Source organism: Ceratotherium simum, chromosome 19 (assembly GCF_057802395.1).
Source record: "Ceratotherium simum simum isolate JZ-2026a chromosome 19, ASM5780239v1, whole genome shotgun sequence".
NCBI classification, from domain to species: domain Eukaryota; kingdom Metazoa; phylum Chordata; class Mammalia; order Perissodactyla; family Rhinocerotidae; genus Ceratotherium; species Ceratotherium simum.
The window spans coordinates 49,055,476-49,074,087 of NC_141918.1; the positions used below are offsets into that span (position 1 = coordinate 49,055,476).

Consider the following 18,612-nt stretch of genomic DNA (forward strand, 5'->3'; position numbering starts at 1 on the left):
GTGGTGCCATGATCTGAGTTATATTTTTTGAAAAAGTCATTTTAACTACTGTATGAAGAACATATTGTACAAAGAACATACTGTAAGAAGTAGGAAGGAGAACGGTTAATCCACTACTGTGGTGGAACATAGTGATGATGATGGTTTGTGCTAGGATAAACGCAGAGGATATAGAAAGACGTGTGTTTATTCTACACATATTTTGGTAGTAGAACTAATAGGATTTACATAGACTACAGGCCAAGGGAGAGCTGAAAGAAATAAAGAGGTTAAGAAGGAGTCATATTACTAGCTTGAGCAATTGGACCTGGCGGCACTTATTGAGCTGAGGAAGACAGGGAGAGGCATGGCTGGGGGAGGAGGATGGAATCAACAGTCCATTTTGAAATAATTTGGTTTGAAAACGCTGGGAAGTGTAGACGTCAATGTACAGTTAGAATATGCAGCAGTTACACTCAGAATATCTATCTGGCCTAGAGATACATATTTGGAAGGCATCATCAACCACGGGACTGAATAAAATCACATAGGAGAGAGTGTGATAAAAAAAGAGAAAAGTGGCTAAGCCCCCAGAAGCTGCTGACAATGAGAAGTAGGGTCAAAGAGATAGGGCAGAAACTTGGGGACTGTGATGTCATGGCAGTTGAGAGAAGAGGGCGTTTGAGGGAAAAAAAGAACTCAACTAAGCCAGATATTGCTGAGAAGTCAGATAAAATGTGATTATAGAATTGTCCATTGGATCTGTCTACCTGGATTTGGTGACACAGACCAGAGCAGTTTGGTGGCACAAGACAGATTAGAATGAAGTGAAGAGTGAAAGGGGAGTGAGGAAGAAAAGGCTTTTTAGAGTAGTTTTACTGAAAAGAAAAACAGGTAGGTACCTGGAAAGTTATGGGATATTAAGGGAGTAATTTAGTCATTTTTGTTATTTCTGTTAGTTAATTTTTGATAGAAATACTAGATCATATTTTTGAGCTGATTGTAATGATCCAATAGAAAAGAAAGCTATTACTGATGCAGCCCGGAGAGGGAATATTGGGAAGACAAGAGGTAACGGAATACCGGTTACAAGTGGAGTGATACTCCTTTCAGAGGATAAGGAATCCTGTATGCCCCACCCACATTGTTCCAGAGGGAAGATGGCAAATGGAGATACACACTTATGCTTGTGGACTGGATAGTGGAAAGATGGCTTCCATTGGCTTCCATTTTCTCTGTGACTAATGAGATGAACTCACTGGCTAAGAGAGGTGTGAAGAGTTGGGAAGTTTGAAGAAAGAGGATGTGGTATGAGTAGTACATTTGCAGAGTATATATTTAAAAAAAGCTTATTAATGACAATTCCATGAATATTTATCCTGAAAACAGTAAATCAGTTCTCTTCATGTTATCAACGCCCTTAATTTCCATGTCCTTCTGGATATGTGGCTTCACCAATTTTTAGAAATATATATTACAGAAGGAAATCTCTTCTGTAATGAATCTGGGGTGGCAAAAGTTTTAATGGGGAGAAATTATTAGAAAAGGATAGAAAATTGACACCTTCATTTTTGTACTGCCCAAATTAAGAGGAAAGTTGCTTTTGATTTCTTTTCAGTCCATCCTTTTTTTAAGTTTGTTATTGATGTTCAAATATAAGCGTCCTCATATCCTGAGGCAGAAGGAAAATTTCCAACAATACTCAACACAATTCTATATACTTTATTACTTCAGTGGTTTCTTTCTTGTTTCCATTTTCAACTGGAAAAAAGGTCTTTTCATGATCTATTACGTTGTAGTTAACCATCAGAAGTATAGTGAATAACCCACAAAATGCAAATAGAACATGGGGGAGGTCGTAAGCTCCTGAGGGCAGCAATGTTTGCCTCCTTGTTCTGCATCCCCTCCAGTTTGTAGTAACCCCTCAGAAGGGAAACTCAATTAAGGGTACCAGTGGATTTAGAGCAGGCGCTGACACACAGGTGCTCTAAGACCCAAATACCTTTTTTTAATCAGAATTCCATTTTTATATAACATAAAGTGTTTCACACTTTCATAAGGGAATGATGAATATAAGAGTTCTGGAAGAGTAATGCCATACAATAAAATATCAAGGGAATAGACGGTAAATAAATCATGAACTATTTTGTGTAAATTTGAGAAAGCATAATAGGATGGAGGAAATTGAGAATGAACGATATGAATTATATATGAGTAGAAGTCAGCCACGTATGTGATCAAATGTAAGAGCCGGGTTCTACCTTTCTTCCAAATGATTGCAAAGCTTTTCTGAAAGTGACAGAGTTAAGGGCAGTTCCTACATGGGGAAGATAGCACATTCCAGAGAATCAGCATTCCTTGGATGACACTGGGTGCTCTCAAGCTGTTTCTCTTAAGAATCCTTTTATATCGGCTGCTTTTTTCAGTACTTTTCCTTCTATTTTCCTGTCTGTGCGTTTTACTTTGAGACTGTCACATTTCAATTCTTTACATCTCTGCTTTGTTTTACCATTTCAGAAGAGACACCAAGCTAATGCTTCCTCTAATCTCATACCTGCCAATAATGCTAAGGTCAGTACAAAGCCTCAGTGTGCGGAGGAACAGCTCTGTAGCGATGTTTCAATAAAGGCCACGCTTTGATAAGCATATTTGCTGAGTTTGCTACCGAAATTATTTTCTTTTATTCAATAAAACAAAAAGCAAAATCTTTTAAATCCCCGAAACTGACTCGAAACCTTATCTTTCTTTCAGTCTTGTTGGCCAAGGCACAGACGAGTTAACGGCACTATTTTTGGGGGCATCTGTGAACCATGTCAATGCTTTGGTCATGCGGAATCCTGTGATGACGTCACCGGAGAATGCCTGGTGAGTGCTTTCTCCTTGGGGGACGCTGACTGACAAGGCTGAAATCAGCTCAATCGGCCCTGCAATTCAATTACTACCTTTGAGACCTTAAACACTTGAGTCAAGAAGTGATTTGACGGAGATCTTTGTATTGAACTGAGTTGGAAGCTGAAAATGCTCTTTCATATGTGGTCTCCCTGACTGACAAGTATTAGGAAGTGTTTATTCCTATTAGTCTAAGAATTGAATTAGGATCAGATACATCATAATAAAATGTAATTAATGACTAGGATACATATCTACTATGAATGTATATGGTTTCAATCTCTTCCATAAATCTACAGAAAATAGACTGTACTTCTATAACAGGAAATGATTTGTATCCCCATAATATGAAAAGTGTAAAATATAACCTTGGTAAAAAACGTAACTCAGTTTTTTTCACATTAAAAAATGAAGGCATATTGTGTATTTTTCATTTTTAAATTTAAGCTTTTAACTAAATACAAAGCATTTTATGTAGATTAAAAATAATAAATATATTCAACACACGTGCACCAGAGCTGCTAACTTCTTCTACAATTAAGTCTGTACTTTTAACCAGAAAAAATGCTCTACAGAGGGCAAAACACTTTCCATCCTGCTAAGAAGCCTTTGGATTGGAGAATTACGCTGAATAGACATTCTGATTAACTCAAGGGCATATTAGTTTTATATTGTCTGACATGGCATGAAGCTTGAAACAACACTTCTCATTTCATTAGTCTTGCAGAAACACAATTTGAAATGGTGCCAGTTTAGGAGGATATCATATTCTCATTTCCCTGCAGAATTTAAGGCAGGATCTGTTATCTATATTTCTTATAGTTCTCTCTTTCTCGTGCTCATTTTTTCCCCCTTTTTTATTCTACTTACAAGCTTCTGGGAAAAATCCAAAATGAAAATTCAGGGCTTTTGTTTCAATGTAATTTGGCATTTAGGTTTATTGATGCTCTTCCTGTTTTCTCTATATAAGATTTTGTTTAATTGCATTGCAGTATAAAGGATGATAGCCTTAATTTGTGGATTGGTAGATTTTTCAAATGGCATTCTTATGAATAGAAAGACTAAGTGATTTTCATTTTAATTATACCATAAATCTTTTAAGATACACCTTCGGAAAAATATTGAGTTACCATTAAACACTTTACTAACATGCAATATGAAATATTCAGCCCAAAACTGATATGGATTTGCTTTGCTTAAACCTAAAAAGAGAAAAATAAATATATCATGATATCAGACTTCTAATGTTCCCAGTGGGAATGTTTCATGTTGAATTCATTAGGATTAAATCAAATCATGCCATAGACCCATTTGGTTATGTGATATTTCTAAGAATGGAAGTCCTCTTTTTTAGAATAAAGTAGTTTCATTCAGCATAATTTAGGGAGGAAGAAGGGAAGGAGCAACGATTGTCTGAGGCCTTCCACTAATGAAACCTAGTTTATTGGCTCTGTTTCATAGACAGGAGAGAAGAGTTACCTTCAAATAACAGGGAATCTAGGGAACAGCAGAGATAGTGACGACAGGGATAGAATCTGGTGTTTTCTGGGGTTTCCATTGTAGCAGGTAAATACATGATAGTGTATGATGTTTTCTGGCGACCTTCAAGTGACCTTTACCCCCAAATGGTGTTAACTAAGTGCTGATATCCCACTCTGAGTATATTGGTTCTGATAATGATCCACAAAGAGAATAATATTTGAATGTTGTGCATCAAGGGCGTTCTTACTGTTCAGTTGACCAGCGTTTTAGCTTATTTTTTCTTATTTATGTTTTTCCCCCAGCATTAAACAGATGATTTATGAAATTTACAGATAAACTGCTTTTTAGGTAGCTTGGCTTTGAAATCTGATTAGAAATTAACTGAAATGTGTTTTTGATATCAGATCAACATTCAGAGCTCTGGTACAGTGTGGACTTATAGAAAAATGTCATTTTAACTCAAAGTACATTTGAAGTGACCAAGGAGATGTTCAAAGCCACATGGAAAGATTGCCCTCTCATTCCTTCTCGTTGTTCTTGTCGTATGTGATGTGAACAGACACGGGGAAAGCACTTTTCTAGGAGGACGCCTGTAAAAAATAAGCAACCCATCAGAGTGAACCTTTCATCTTTTTCAGTTGAGTTTTAGAAATGCCATTTTCAGCGTGGTTAAAACTTAATCAGTTTTATGATCTTATTTTTCAAAACCCTTAAGTGTTTGAAGATATGATTTTGATTGTCAATATGCAAAGAATATTGCAAAAAACATACAAATGTTTAGTAATAACCAACTTTAGCTAAACTTGAAAACTGAAAGGAACTAATATGAAGAGGAAAGCCTTCCTTCAAATTGATCCATATGTTGCACATTCCATCCCAAAATACTGTTATTTAGACAACCATTGATAGTGAAGTTAACCTCTATGCTACCTTTAAAAAAAGTTGCTAAATAAATTTGATAGAGAATTTAAAATACCTTAAAGAAAAACCTATTTTCAATTGTCACCAGAATTATCTATTCACTTGTAGTTGCTGAAACTATCATGGGATTTCAGAGCTTGAAAACTTCATGAAATATAGGTTTTTGTCCCCTCATTTTACAGAACATAAGTGAGAGGTTCAGAGAGTTACATGATTGAATTTTAATTTACTATCTTCTATTCAATAAAGAATCTGTCCCTCTCCCCAAGGAATTTAACAAGCTGTGTTCAGAAGTGTGTATTGATTTGTTTGTTTGTTTTAAAATCCATTTATTAAATGTAATTAAAATGGAACTTCTTTAAAAATACACTGAAATAAATAATAATTCAGAACTTTCGTTAAATTAGGCTGTCTATCTCAATGGTGCTCCAGATTAATAAATTTTGCTTTATGCTTCAAGTTAATTTATATTTTAGCTATTTTCTCTACATATTTTGTTATTGATCATAAAAATAAAAGTTTTGCACCCCTAAGCTTTGATGAACTGTTTTCAAAGTGAGAAAAAATTACAATTTTATATGCTTGTAAAATTAAAAATGTATTTCAGTCATAATGAACTTATATATGTTTGTTTTATAACTTATATATGTTTTTTAGTAGGAGTTAGATAACATTTTATTATACCATTGGAGACTGAAGAAATTATGTCTACATGGTGCCAAAACATCAAAAAAATTTATCAAGTTGTGCTATTGGAAGCTTTACAGACAATTCCATTGCTTGGTTAACTGAATTGTTCACTTTTATACCAGTTTTGATGAGTTCTGTGAACACAGCCTGAGTTTATGAATGTACTTTAATATGAAGAAATCAAGATAAAAATTATTTTATTTTGATTTTTTTATTTTTGAAAAAGACATGAATCAAAAAAATACTAATTAGCAAAAAAATGCAATTTCAATTTTTTAAAAAAAAGTCTGAGGGAAATTGTTATATGCCTTGTGGCTTCATTATATATTGGTATAATTGGTAAAATTTTTCAGTATTCTCGTTGTTTAATTAAGAGTCAAGCAAGCCCCTCAAGAGGTAATACATTAGTGCATTGTCCAAATCATCAGTCCACTGAGGTCCAAATTAATCTCTGAGGTGAGAGTGCCACAGTCCCAGAGGATTTGTGTGATTAGCCATAGTTCTCCTTAAATCAGCAGTTTTAAGCTAAACAATTTATTTTTACCTAGAATCAGCTACAATTTTCATTAAAAAAGTATCATTAGAGCTCTATGACTATACACACACACATGCACACACGCACGCACAATCACTTGTATTTGCTTAAGAAAAAAATTACAAGCTAAAGATAAAAGGAAATAAAATTTGCATTATGAAAAAAACGATAATGAATTTCAGTCATCTTTTTATAAGTATGCATATGCTGAAACTAGCGTGTAGTTTATAAACTAGATATTAAATTAACTTTCAATGCTATGTCCCAGCTGTAAAATTGTCCACTTAATGTGGAAAATTATTCTTCCTGGCAGAGAACAGACTGATGACTTGTTGACCTATTTTTGGTAAAGTGTTGATGCTTGAGACCAAAATAATAAACTCTGATGTGCATTTCTTTCTCAGAACTGTAAGGATCACACAGGTGGCCCATATTGCGGTAAATGTCTTCCTGGTTTCTATGGCGACCCTACTAAAGGCACCTCTGAAGACTGTCAGCCCTGTGCCTGTCCACTCAACATCCCATCCAATAAGTGAGTAACAAACTTACCTCTCTAATGAGCTGGGCATCCTGTTCTGCAGGTGCATATTTTGATAAGAATGTACCCTTTCTCTTGTCACACATAAATAAATAATAAATATATGCATGAATTTCTCAAGAAGATAATACGAGTTTTTCTAAATATAACATATTTAAAGCTATGGATATTTATTCCACAGAATTTTTAATGTTTTAGCTCTAGTTTTGGTGATTTAATATCCAAGAGGCAGAACTCAAATAGAATTTCTAAACCAACTCCAAAGAACAGACATATTTTATCCAAACATATACACGTGCCCACACGCACATACACAGACACACACATATCTTCATACTATAATAAAAAGACCACTAATATAAATGCTCCTCATTTAGGTCCCAGTCTCACACTATTTATTTGTGACTCTTGGGCAAGTCACAAACCCATCAAAAAGGTAAAATAAGAGAATCAATCTAGCTGACCTTTAAGCACTAGTTCTATCCCTTAGTTATCACATGGTTTACCATATTATCATATAAAATCATACTACATATATATAAGTTTATCTTATTGAAACCGTTGTAATAGTAAGCATTATATTATAGTTTATGACTATTTCGATATGAGTGATAATTAGCATCTTATTTTGCATAAACTAGATTTTGAAAAAGTTTAATGCAAACTTCATACAATTTTTCTAGTCATCCAGTTTTCTTTCTTTCTTTTTTTAAGTTTTCTAGTTGTTCACCTAGAACAATAAGCAGACTTAAAAGTATATATTTTGTCTGCCTCTTCCCTTTACCTCTTAGGGGAGCATTCTATCCCAGCTGCTCTCAGTCACTCTCTCTCAGGGTGACCATGCTTAAGCAAATGCCTTAGCAAAATCCTGAAACCAAAACTGTTTTTTATTTTAATGGAGTATACTATGTTGAACCAAAATCAACATTTTTTACTAGTAAAAAGTTGTAAATAACTATAATGTTAAATGAAAGTGATTTTTTTGAGAATTCTCTTAAAAGTAAGCTTAGTGCTTCATAAAACTTCATGTTATATTTTGTGCTTTCCAGCTATTTCTAAACTCTGAAAATGCTTGCAGCACAGAAATTTTTAATGATTTTTTAATGAAATCTGTCAGGTAAGTCTTTTAATGTGAAAGGTCATACTCTGAGGTCTTCCCCAAGATATTCCTAATGAAAATGGTCTTTTGTTAGTAGAGTCAATGAATACTACAAGCCAAAGACTTTGAGAATAATTCTGTCATCAAGTTTAAAAGTCCTCGTTGGAACATGCTTCCTTCTCTTCAGCCCAGATGAACTCCTTGTCCTCCTCTCCAACAACCTTCCTCCCTCAGAATTTTCCACGTTATGGAAAGAACTAATATTTAATGAAAGCAGACTGCTGTATTCTAGGCATAATGTCAAGCACTATATTTGGTATTATTTTACCTTCAAAACAGCTCAATATGGTGGGTATTATTACCCTCACTTTAGAGACTAAGAAAAAAGACTCTGAGTGGGAAAATAGCATTATGGTGCCAATTCTGGAGTTAGAATTCTTTGATTTAAATTAAATGCTGAGTTCCATACTTTTTGGCTATGTGACTCTGGGAAAGCTACTTAAACTCTCTGTGCCTCAGTTCTCGCGCTGGTTGTGATAATAGGACCCTCTCATGGGATTGTTGTGACAGTTGTATAAATTAAAATACATAAAGCACATAAAACAATGATTGGACATGGTGAGCCCAATACAAGGACTGTTATTAAGTTACTTGCTCAGATTCATAAAATATTAAAGTATCAGTGTTGGAATTTTAAGTTTAAGTCCACGTGCTTTTCCAGTCCTCTACAGTCTACATCGAGGACTTCTTTAAACAACACACTGCGTTTTAAGTTATAACACTAAACGCAATTAAATGGGAAATTGGGTTACTGTATATTAGTGATCAGACCATTTCCAGAGTTTAGGGCATGAGCCTGGGTGGGTACAAAACTGAAGCTCCTCTGGCAACCAAGGGTATCAGAGAAGAAGGCAAAAAGGAAATCTACTGGAAAATAATGAATACAGGAGAACAAATTAAATTCCTTGACAATGAATGGTTAGTCAGCCCTGTGTTGGCCATAACGTGACACAAACCTTGCTCTCTGGTGTACTGGTGAAGTGTTAGATCACGCAATGGAGAACCTGCTCATTCCCTGCGGCTGAATGGAATTTTCCAGAACCATCCAATGTATACGAAACTCATTGTTCAACGCTAACTTTCACTGAAGAAAACAGAGGGATTGCATCTGGCGACTCATTTGCATTGCACTCCTCAGCCCAAATGTCGTAGGCTCTGGCTCAGCTGTTAATCCAGCAGAACTGGCCGTTCATAGGGCCATGTGAATCCTAGCCAATTACGTTTTTGGAATCATGTGGTTGATTGCATACATAGATCTTAAGGATTTATCCTCAACTTTGACCAACATTACTATCAATGCAGAGGAGCCATTAGGGAGAGAACTGTGTTTGGGAAATCATAGGCCTTCATGACCCATCCTCCTCTGTTTACTCTGCCTCTGCTTTAATAATGGGTTCTAAGTGTGTTCCTGAAAGAAAAAAGAAAGTCAGCAAGTGTTAAAACACCATCCATCAGTGCCAAAAGGATTGAGGTCCTGGTGTCCAATGATGGTATTTCCAAATATATGTGTACTCCGATTTGGAATGATTATGCAGATCTTGATTCTTTAAAATAAAGACAACTCAATAATAACAATATCAATTATACCAAGTATTTAAAGATCCTTCAGTTTTCAAGGTGATTTCATTTACGTTAAATAATCATCAAATTATTAAATAATAATTTTATCCTTAGAAGTAGAATTAGGAATAGAGTCATAACTTATTTTAAATTCCAGCCTTAAATGCGGCATTTTCACAGGTAGAAAGAGACAACAGTGATAATCTACTTACTTTAAAAACCCTAGAAGTTTGTGCTCAGAGTTATAAAGTCTTATATTTAAAAAAAAACTTTGAAAATTAACACAGTTTAGCTGTACAACTATGATGAGAAAAATCCATTTTAATCTAATAACCTGAAAATTTTTAAAGATAGCTAAATAATGGGACACAGTGACTTAGGGAAACTCTCCTTTTTAAAGAGTTTTTAAAAAGTCATTACTGTTCTAACCTGAGTTAGAAACTCTGAGGAATAAATTGAATATTCACATATAATTCAGAAGATGGGATTGGAATTTTCACAGGTTATTCAGAAAAAAAATCAACTAAAGGTTGCTGCAACCTTCAGCTGGAAGTGTAAGGCTTAACAAGAATTTTCCCTTGGTGATTTATCTATTTAATCCCTGATCATAAATCTTATAGATCACGAGCATTTTTGCTCCAAATTTCTTAGATAATATTACTAAATAAATCAAATGTGTAGGGAGATAGAGATAGATTGGTGTAATTATTATGATGTATGAATACAGACAAGCATATAATATTTAAATTATACATATATATCAACTTCATCAAGTATTTACAGTGTCCACTGTTTGCTCACCCTTCTCATCTTGAAGATGTATATATTCTAGCTATAGATTGTAACTAGGTAGTGAAATTTATCTCTAGAGAAGTAAATAAAAATGTAAACATTTCAAATGTTTTTAATTCATTAATTTCCGATATCACATAGCTTATAGATTAAATGTGATATGAGAGAGACACATGATTGTCTGCCCTTGAACACTTAGGATGTGTTCGAATAGAGGATATTATTGAAATCATTATAGGTTTTCATCAGTTATATAATAAAATTAGAGATATACTTGGCACAAGGCTGGACCAAGGGTAGGTCCTCAATGAATTCTATCTATTAATATCATTGTGAATAGCACTTCTTCGTGTGCATCAGGAATGCTAAAATTTACATTTTTGAGAGAGTGGAACACTTCTAGAGCTGACCTTTGGACTCACTCAAGGGACTACATTGATTTATTGTTAAAATTAGTACTTATAATAAAGAAATATACATATTCTAAGACAAAAGGTAATTAAAGGTAACATTCAATTCAACAACATTCTTCAGAAATTCTAGAAAGCATTAGATATTTTAGAGCACTTTCCTATACAGTGTTTTATGTCCACATGGTTGATATGATGTATCTCACTAGTTCCGTATACCAGAAGGGAAAACTAAACTCCAGAGAAATTAAATGGCTGGATCATGATTATACAACTTGCTTGTGGCAGAACCAATATTAGAACCCATATATTCTGATGCATCTCTTGTGCTTCTTCCAATGGGGCTATAGAAATAGAAACAATTACAGAGACATTGAAGAGAAGTTAAAAAAAAAAGAATTGATTAATGAACTTAATGTTAGACAAACCGTGAAGGTCCACTGGAAAAAATGACTCTAGGGTTTGGCAACAGTTATGTTAACTCAAATGTAAGGGACTAGAGCAGAATGAGAAACTGCAGGTTGAGTTACATAATGAGTACCTAAATCCCCTAAACATTAAACAAGTCAACACTCAGGCAAAAATTTTTAAAGTCTTATTAAATTGCAGCTATAATTGATTGTGGCACTATGCTAAGTATTTATTTTCATACCTTATCAGCATGAAGGGCTTTACCTGGTAGATCATATTATCCCATTTTGCAGAATGAGAAACTCAGGTTTAGAGAAGCACAGAAAATAGCCCAATTCTAATTACAAAATCCAATTACGGACATTAAATCAGATTTGATTGTATTTGACGATAATGAAAGACATATGTTTGCTTAATGGTTCCCCTGAGGATAAGTAGACTAGAGATCCTTGAACTGAAAGAAGAAAACACAGAGAAACTTCAAAACTTCACGAGCTCCCAATCACAGTCATGAAATAAATGAGTTTTCCCTTCATTTTTCTCCTCTTCCTCTCAGCCCTCTGCTCCGTGGACATTCTTATTACCCTTACCCCTACTTTCCTCCCTGATACTTTGCAGCATCTCATCTCCTTTTGCTTCGCTTCCCTACCCAAATGTTCCAGGTAACAATTAGTTAAAAGGAATCCTGCTCCCACATTGCATGTGCAAACATAGGACATGCCCTGATTGTCTAATTCTTATGATGGAAATGTTGTGCCAGCGACTAAAGGAGTGGTTATTGCCTATCACATTGTAGTCCCAAGAGGCAATTCCGTTCCCTCTTGCATTAGCTGTGAGAAAGTTCAAAACCATATGTTGATCTGCCACTATCAAATGAACAAACGTTACAATATATACATATATATAAATATATACATCTATGCCTTTTTCACAATATGCATTTTCTACTCTAAATATACTCTTGATTTCATCTTATTTTTTAGTTTTCTTTCTCTTTAACCTTATTGCATCATTTTATCTTAATGTACATATTTTGATAGGTAGAGTTAAATTCTTTTTGGAACAAAGTTAACTGTATTCACACACATACATACAGATACATATGTTCACATACATATTCATATATATCTACACATATACACATACTTATAAATGGATCATCATAAATATAAAAATCTATGTTCAGCCCTTAAGGAAGACTATTTCCATGTGCAGATCCTTACCATGTAGTCCAACAGTAGCTTCTCCTCCTCCTCCTATTTGTGGAAATGCCTGCTGTTCTTGGCTCTCTTGTGTCTTCTGTGGCACGGAGTGGATAATCCAGGAAGCACCCTCCCTGCGGTGTAGAGCTAGCCAACTGGAATTAAATGACACAATCTTGGAATCACTTGAAGTCAACCATGATCTTCCCTTTCCCTCTTTCTCTCACAGAACAGTTAGCTTCATATCTTGGCCAAAATTAGTGTCAAGTTGCTGCATTTGCCAATCCCAATTCTATAGATATTTTTTATTGTCCATGTTTACTTCTCATTCTGATGTTATTTTTGTTGTTGAATGACATCTTCTCCCTAGCTATAACTGCAGTTACAGTAGTAAGGGAATGAACTCTAAATTTACGTTCTTTGAAGAATATTGAAGCACAAACACAGGTATATTTTATGAGGACATTTTATTTAAATGCATTATGTTAAGTATTTATATTACCAAAGTTTAAACTCACTTAATTCTTACCAGTAAGTTGAATGCTGGTTGATTATAGGCAGAAGAGAGCACCAAATTAGAAATCATAAGTCCTGGATCTCATACTAAATTCTCCTGGAAATTAGCTATGACCTTGGGCAAGAAAAATTATGCCTACCCCAAGCAGCTCATAGGATTTTGTGAAAATGTGATAAAATTATTTGTAAAAGCACTCTGAAAATGTAAAGAGCTAGTTAAAGCTAATATATTGTTATTGCTTAATTTTTTTTTCCTGAAAAAGCATTGATTTTTGTCAGAGTGCATTTTACTTTACTTCTGTCAGCTTTAACTGACACATGAGTACATTTAAGAATTTGAAATCTATTTTATAAATAGTTTTAAAGTGTCAGAAGCCTTGTCAAGCACCTTTGACAAGATGTATGGTAAACTGATTTGGGATTTAAAAAAATAATGAGTGTGGTTTTCTTTCAGTCACCGTGGTCCCACATGAGTGGGAAATCTAGGTCTTTTAGTTAGAGTCATTTTCTCTGTAGATGATGAGATAGTTATTGAACCCCAATTATGAAAGAAGATATACACATATTCTAGAGATTTTTCGAAATCTGGTTTTCCCTCTTATGTCTAAAAACAATAGCAAATCATGGGTCGAGGATGGGAGAAAATCCTGTTTCTTTCCATTTCTTTCCATTCATGCTCCTGCCAGGAAAATCACCCACAGTGAGCAACTTTTGGATCATGGATGGCAAACCACAGGCTCTCTATAAGACTGTTCTCCTCACACAGAGCACAGGCTGGGTGTTTCCTAACTGGGTGTTTTCATGGCAGCCACCAGAACCCTTTGTTGTGGAATCTTTTATCTGGGTAATATTGTAAACTCAAGATACCCCAGACCAGGTTTTTTGCCCCACCCCTTACCTCAACAGTTCATTTAGACTTTCCACTGAGTTGAAATGTTTAAAATGATAGAACTACTTGGTTCTGATAGCTTGCTACTATCAAAAAAATAAGAATTATTAAATCTTTACAGGACTACTATTAGTTAAGCCAGAGGAATATTATTCAAAAGTAGGACCTGTGATCTGGTCTGCACAAAAGTTAAGAAAGTATTCCAAAGTCATGCAAGTGTTAGGAGTAGAAGGAGATGAGGACTTGCAGTGTGTAATTTGTTGTTCTCTCTTTAATTCATTTAGTCATCAAGCAAGCCTCTACTGAATTGTCCTGTCATACATAATAGAAAATAAATCTGTTTAGGGAAAACATAATGAGAGAAAGATTAATTGGGGGCATTTCCTTTTAAAATGGTAGAGCAGCAGAACTCACAGAATTCATAATGGTTGATGTCTCTTCAGAGAGCCATCATGTCAGTCTTGGGGTAAGGGTTCATGTGTGGGAGTTGAACGCTAACGCTAGCACGTAAGTACTCTGCTGGTTCCTGACTTGGTGTTCAACTCCTACTTCAGACCCAAACTGGAAATATGTGCAAAGAGAGACGTAAACTTTGAAACATGCCTGAAGGTGTGAAATGGCAAGGTTGTTTTTGTTTGATTTTATTATAAATTTAGGCAGAATACGCATGATTGATCTCTTCCGAAAGCTTTTCGGAGGATTCCATCTGTGTACACAGTATGCCTATGAGTATACATTGGCAGCAGCCTGCACACACACATACACACACACACACACACACACGCGCGCAACCGTGGTAGCAGCACTGGAAGTAGGAACCGCACCACCACTTCTACTACCACACACTGAGTTTTCTGAAATCTCTAACAGATTTCGGGCTGCTTCAAATTCAGAAGGCTTTGGCTAGAGAGACAGTATGTGAGGCTGTGTTTTGCCAGGCGTTGGGAATCCCAAAAAAGCAACTGTACAGTCCTGCTTGTTACTGATGATCACGGCCCCAGAACAGTCAAAAGTCAGTCAGTAACATGTCACAGGGACATTGCTCTCCACTGGGCTGTATTCACATCTGCAGAAATAGCAATGTCATTCCATCTTCAATTGGCCAGACCCTAATCTCTGTGAGACGAGAATGACCAGCCTATACCCTCGTGTCACAGCAGTACTGGAGAAAGAGAAATGAAAATGTGCTACTAATGACTTGGTATTTGTGCTTCTTCCTTGTCTCTGTTGTTCCCCTACATTGACACAGCTTTAGCCCCACGTGCCGTTTAGACCGAAGTCTTGGATTGATCTGTGACAAATGCCCTGTCGGGTACACAGGACCACGCTGTGAGAGGTAAGCACGTACTCCACTGTCTTTCAAAATGATTTCTACCTTGGGTGTTATAAAACCACAGGCATTATCATCCTCCGCACTACCCCAGAGAAGCCACCACCCACAGTGAGGTGAAATAAAGTTTCTCACCACACTTGTCAAACAAATGTATTATATTTTTATAGTTTATTTATTCTCTAGAAATTGCTCCATAAATCTCCATTCACTCAGAGAATGTTTGATTAATGTTTTAATCTTAAAGGTTAAGCATTAGCCTACGATCTTTCTAGAAAGTATTGCTCAAGTGGAAAGTCATGCACTTTAAGATCTATCTTACTGTCTACATTGGCACTATTTATTTTTCATAATTAGCTTTTTGTCCTTAAAATGTGGCTTAAATGTGTAGTTCATAGTTCAGCCAGTGGTTCATAGTTTACCTTAAATATATTTGAAAATAGAGACAAAATGTAATTTATTGTCGTAATTTCTATCCTCTTCTGATTACTTCTAAGCCAATATTTTAATTCCTGTTGATTTTACCAGGTGGCTTTGAGGAACCACAGATACTATTTTGTGTAATTTGTATGATTATTTTTCCTTCTGAAATCTTTTTGAAGGAAAGATTCTTCTCTATTTCAGTCTCAGTATGAAAATGGTGCAAAATTCTCCCTTGATATCATTGGCATACACAGCAGCTCTGGTTTTAGCACTGAAAATGGTCCCCATCACGGGGGGTGGGCGGACAGAGGAAGTGACCCATCAGCACCAGGCCAACGCCACAGGGGGCTGTCTCTGCCTACTCTTTCCTGTCCTCTCGGCAGCCATCACCCCTCTTTCAACCAGGGTGCATAGTGTTAATGAAGCAGGAGCCAATCACCCAGAGAGAGTTGAGCCAGCAGCTGGCAGTCCGTGGATAAAGTGCTAGTGCCAGTTCCCAGCAGCAACAAGTACTGTCTGTGAGCACGGCAGCGTCTGTGAATTAGTGATGGGAGAACAGAACTGAGATAAGGAGGATTTATTTGCAATGGAGAAACTAGAGGTCTTTGATTGTGTTAAACAAAAAAACGGAGAGCATGCATATATTACTTACTATATAGCAGAACATATTGTTGCCAAGACAGATTTACATCAGTTGCCTAGCCCCGCTGGCTCACTACAGGCAACCTTTTTTTTAGCAACTGGAAAATGACAGCTGCTCTGTCATACAAGGCCATTAAATCCACTTATTTAGGTGAGCATAGTCCCTGATGTATTTATATTGCTTTACTTCATGTTCTGTATTTTTTATACATTAGACAAGAGTTTTTGAACCATCTGTAATTTAAAATCCTGCATTTTATTTAACAAACATCTGCTTGGTAACTACCATGTGCTAGGCACGGGGCTAGATCTAGGATATAAACAGATGCATTATACCGTCCTTGCCCTCAAGCAGCTCACGTTTTTAATAGGGTGAGAACGGTTGAATGTGTTGGGAGACTATTCTACTCTGAATAATAAAAATCATCAAGGAAAGAAAAACCTGACAGAAACCATGATTTCCTGTCTAAAATCTTTATCAATCTGATTAAAAAGATGGAAACATGCATAGGCAGCTTATCAAATGGCATGTCTTATCTCCAATTCAACTTTTTCAGTCAAAAATAATCTTAAACTATTATTACATAGATAATGGGATATTATATTTTTCCAGACAGAATTTGGATTACGGTTTTCCAGGAATATTTAGGGTTTATCATTTCTCTGTATTTATATGAGTCAAAAAGTTGATTAGATGGATCCAAAATTTTAGGAGAAACACTTTATGAGATGTGCAGGTTGAGATGGAAGGGGGAGACTAAGAGTCAGTGCAAGAAGTAGCTACTGGTTGCATTGAAAATCTTGTAATCAAAACTATTCTGTAAGTGATGGCTGTAATCAGTTTATGCACATCGTGTACCTCAAATCAACATTGGAAAACTAAAGTGATGTTTCCTAAACCATGGATGTTCTTGGAATAGAGTGCTGTCATCACATAAGTTTGGGAAGTGTCTATTAGCATGTTAGAAGTTCTGACGTGTCCTAGAGTGAAAAAATATGTTCAATTTGTTTACTCAGCACTTTCTAATCTTATGTGACTCTAAATCCCCTGTTTTTATTATATAGCAAGAATGCATCTCAGACTACAGCTCAGGTGGACAGGAATTATAAGTTTATATTCTTTATCTCAATTTAATTTCTATTTTGAGACCAAATTCTCCATATGTAGGAGCTGTGAGAGTTTGGAAGCCTAATCTCAGTCAAGTATACTTTAAACATACTCAATGTTATATGTCAATTATATCTCAATTTAAGACATTTGTTTTATTTTCTCTCCTCCCTCCCTTCCAGGCTTGAACCAAAGTTTTAACAAGCTTACTTAGTACCAAGAGGTTTGAATGCTTGAGTAAGTGAGCGTGTGTGTGTGTGTGAGACTGTGCACGTGTTTTGGGCAATGGGCATACAGCGGGGCCAGCCAGTCCTGAGTAAGTCACCCAAGCAGGTTTCTGCCGACCTCTTCCTCTTTCCTGTTCTCCTGATCACATTTCCCTTCAGGCCCAATATCTCTCTCCACTACTTTTAGACCACTCCTGGGGGCACAGGGCTCATTTTGCAGCTTTCATTCCACACTGGGACCCACCAACACCTGTACTCTCATAACTTCTTTTCCATCTGCCTTTCCAGCTCCATCCCATTTTCTATTTGGGGATGGATTGTAGGAGGAGGTGCCACATTCATAGAAATGGTGACTTTTACAGCCGGAAGTCCAGAAGATTCCTGTTTCTGCTTTCTTCCCTGTCAGATCCCTTCACTCAGTCATATAGCACAAGAAGACCTTGCTGCTTGAGTTGAGGGAATGAAGAAAAATTGTGAACAAGAGAATGACAAAACTAGATATGACAAAATATTGGTGGATATTCTGGCACACATAGAACACTAGTTACAGTTTTTGGAAACTTCTGCTTGGGGCCAAAGTACCTGTACTTTGAGATATCACTGCTTTTCTCTGACTGGGGAGTGTTTGAAACAAAAGAAAAAGAAGAGTCAGGGGGTGGGGGAACAAGATTTTCATCACGGCGCTTTGCTAAGATTCTAGGCTTTTATCATCTGGACAAGAGGAGAAAGAAATAGATAGGCATGTAAATATATCTATCTCTACCTGTATCTACATCTATAAAGATTAATCCTGGTTAAAAAAAAAAAGAAATAGAAAAACAAGAAGACAGTATCTTGAAGGGCAGAAAGAGATGAGTGTTGGAGCATCAAGAAACATTAAAAAGAACATGGAGACAAAAGTGAGCTAAA

General features: G+C 35.9%; 1 protein-coding gene across 1 annotated transcript in view; it reads left to right on the top strand.

Moving 5' to 3' along the window:
- Positions 1-18,612, top strand: part of LAMA2 (laminin subunit alpha 2) — a 575,531-nt gene that overhangs the window by 343,551 nt on the left and 213,368 nt on the right. The window contains exons 16-18 of the mRNA XM_087444077.1: positions 2,731-2,844; positions 6,901-7,028; positions 15,223-15,309. Coding sequence (XP_087300203.1) covers positions 2,731-2,844; positions 6,901-7,028; positions 15,223-15,309 — 329 coding nt within the window. The remainder of the gene's footprint in view (positions 1-2,730; positions 2,845-6,900; positions 7,029-15,222; positions 15,310-18,612) is intronic.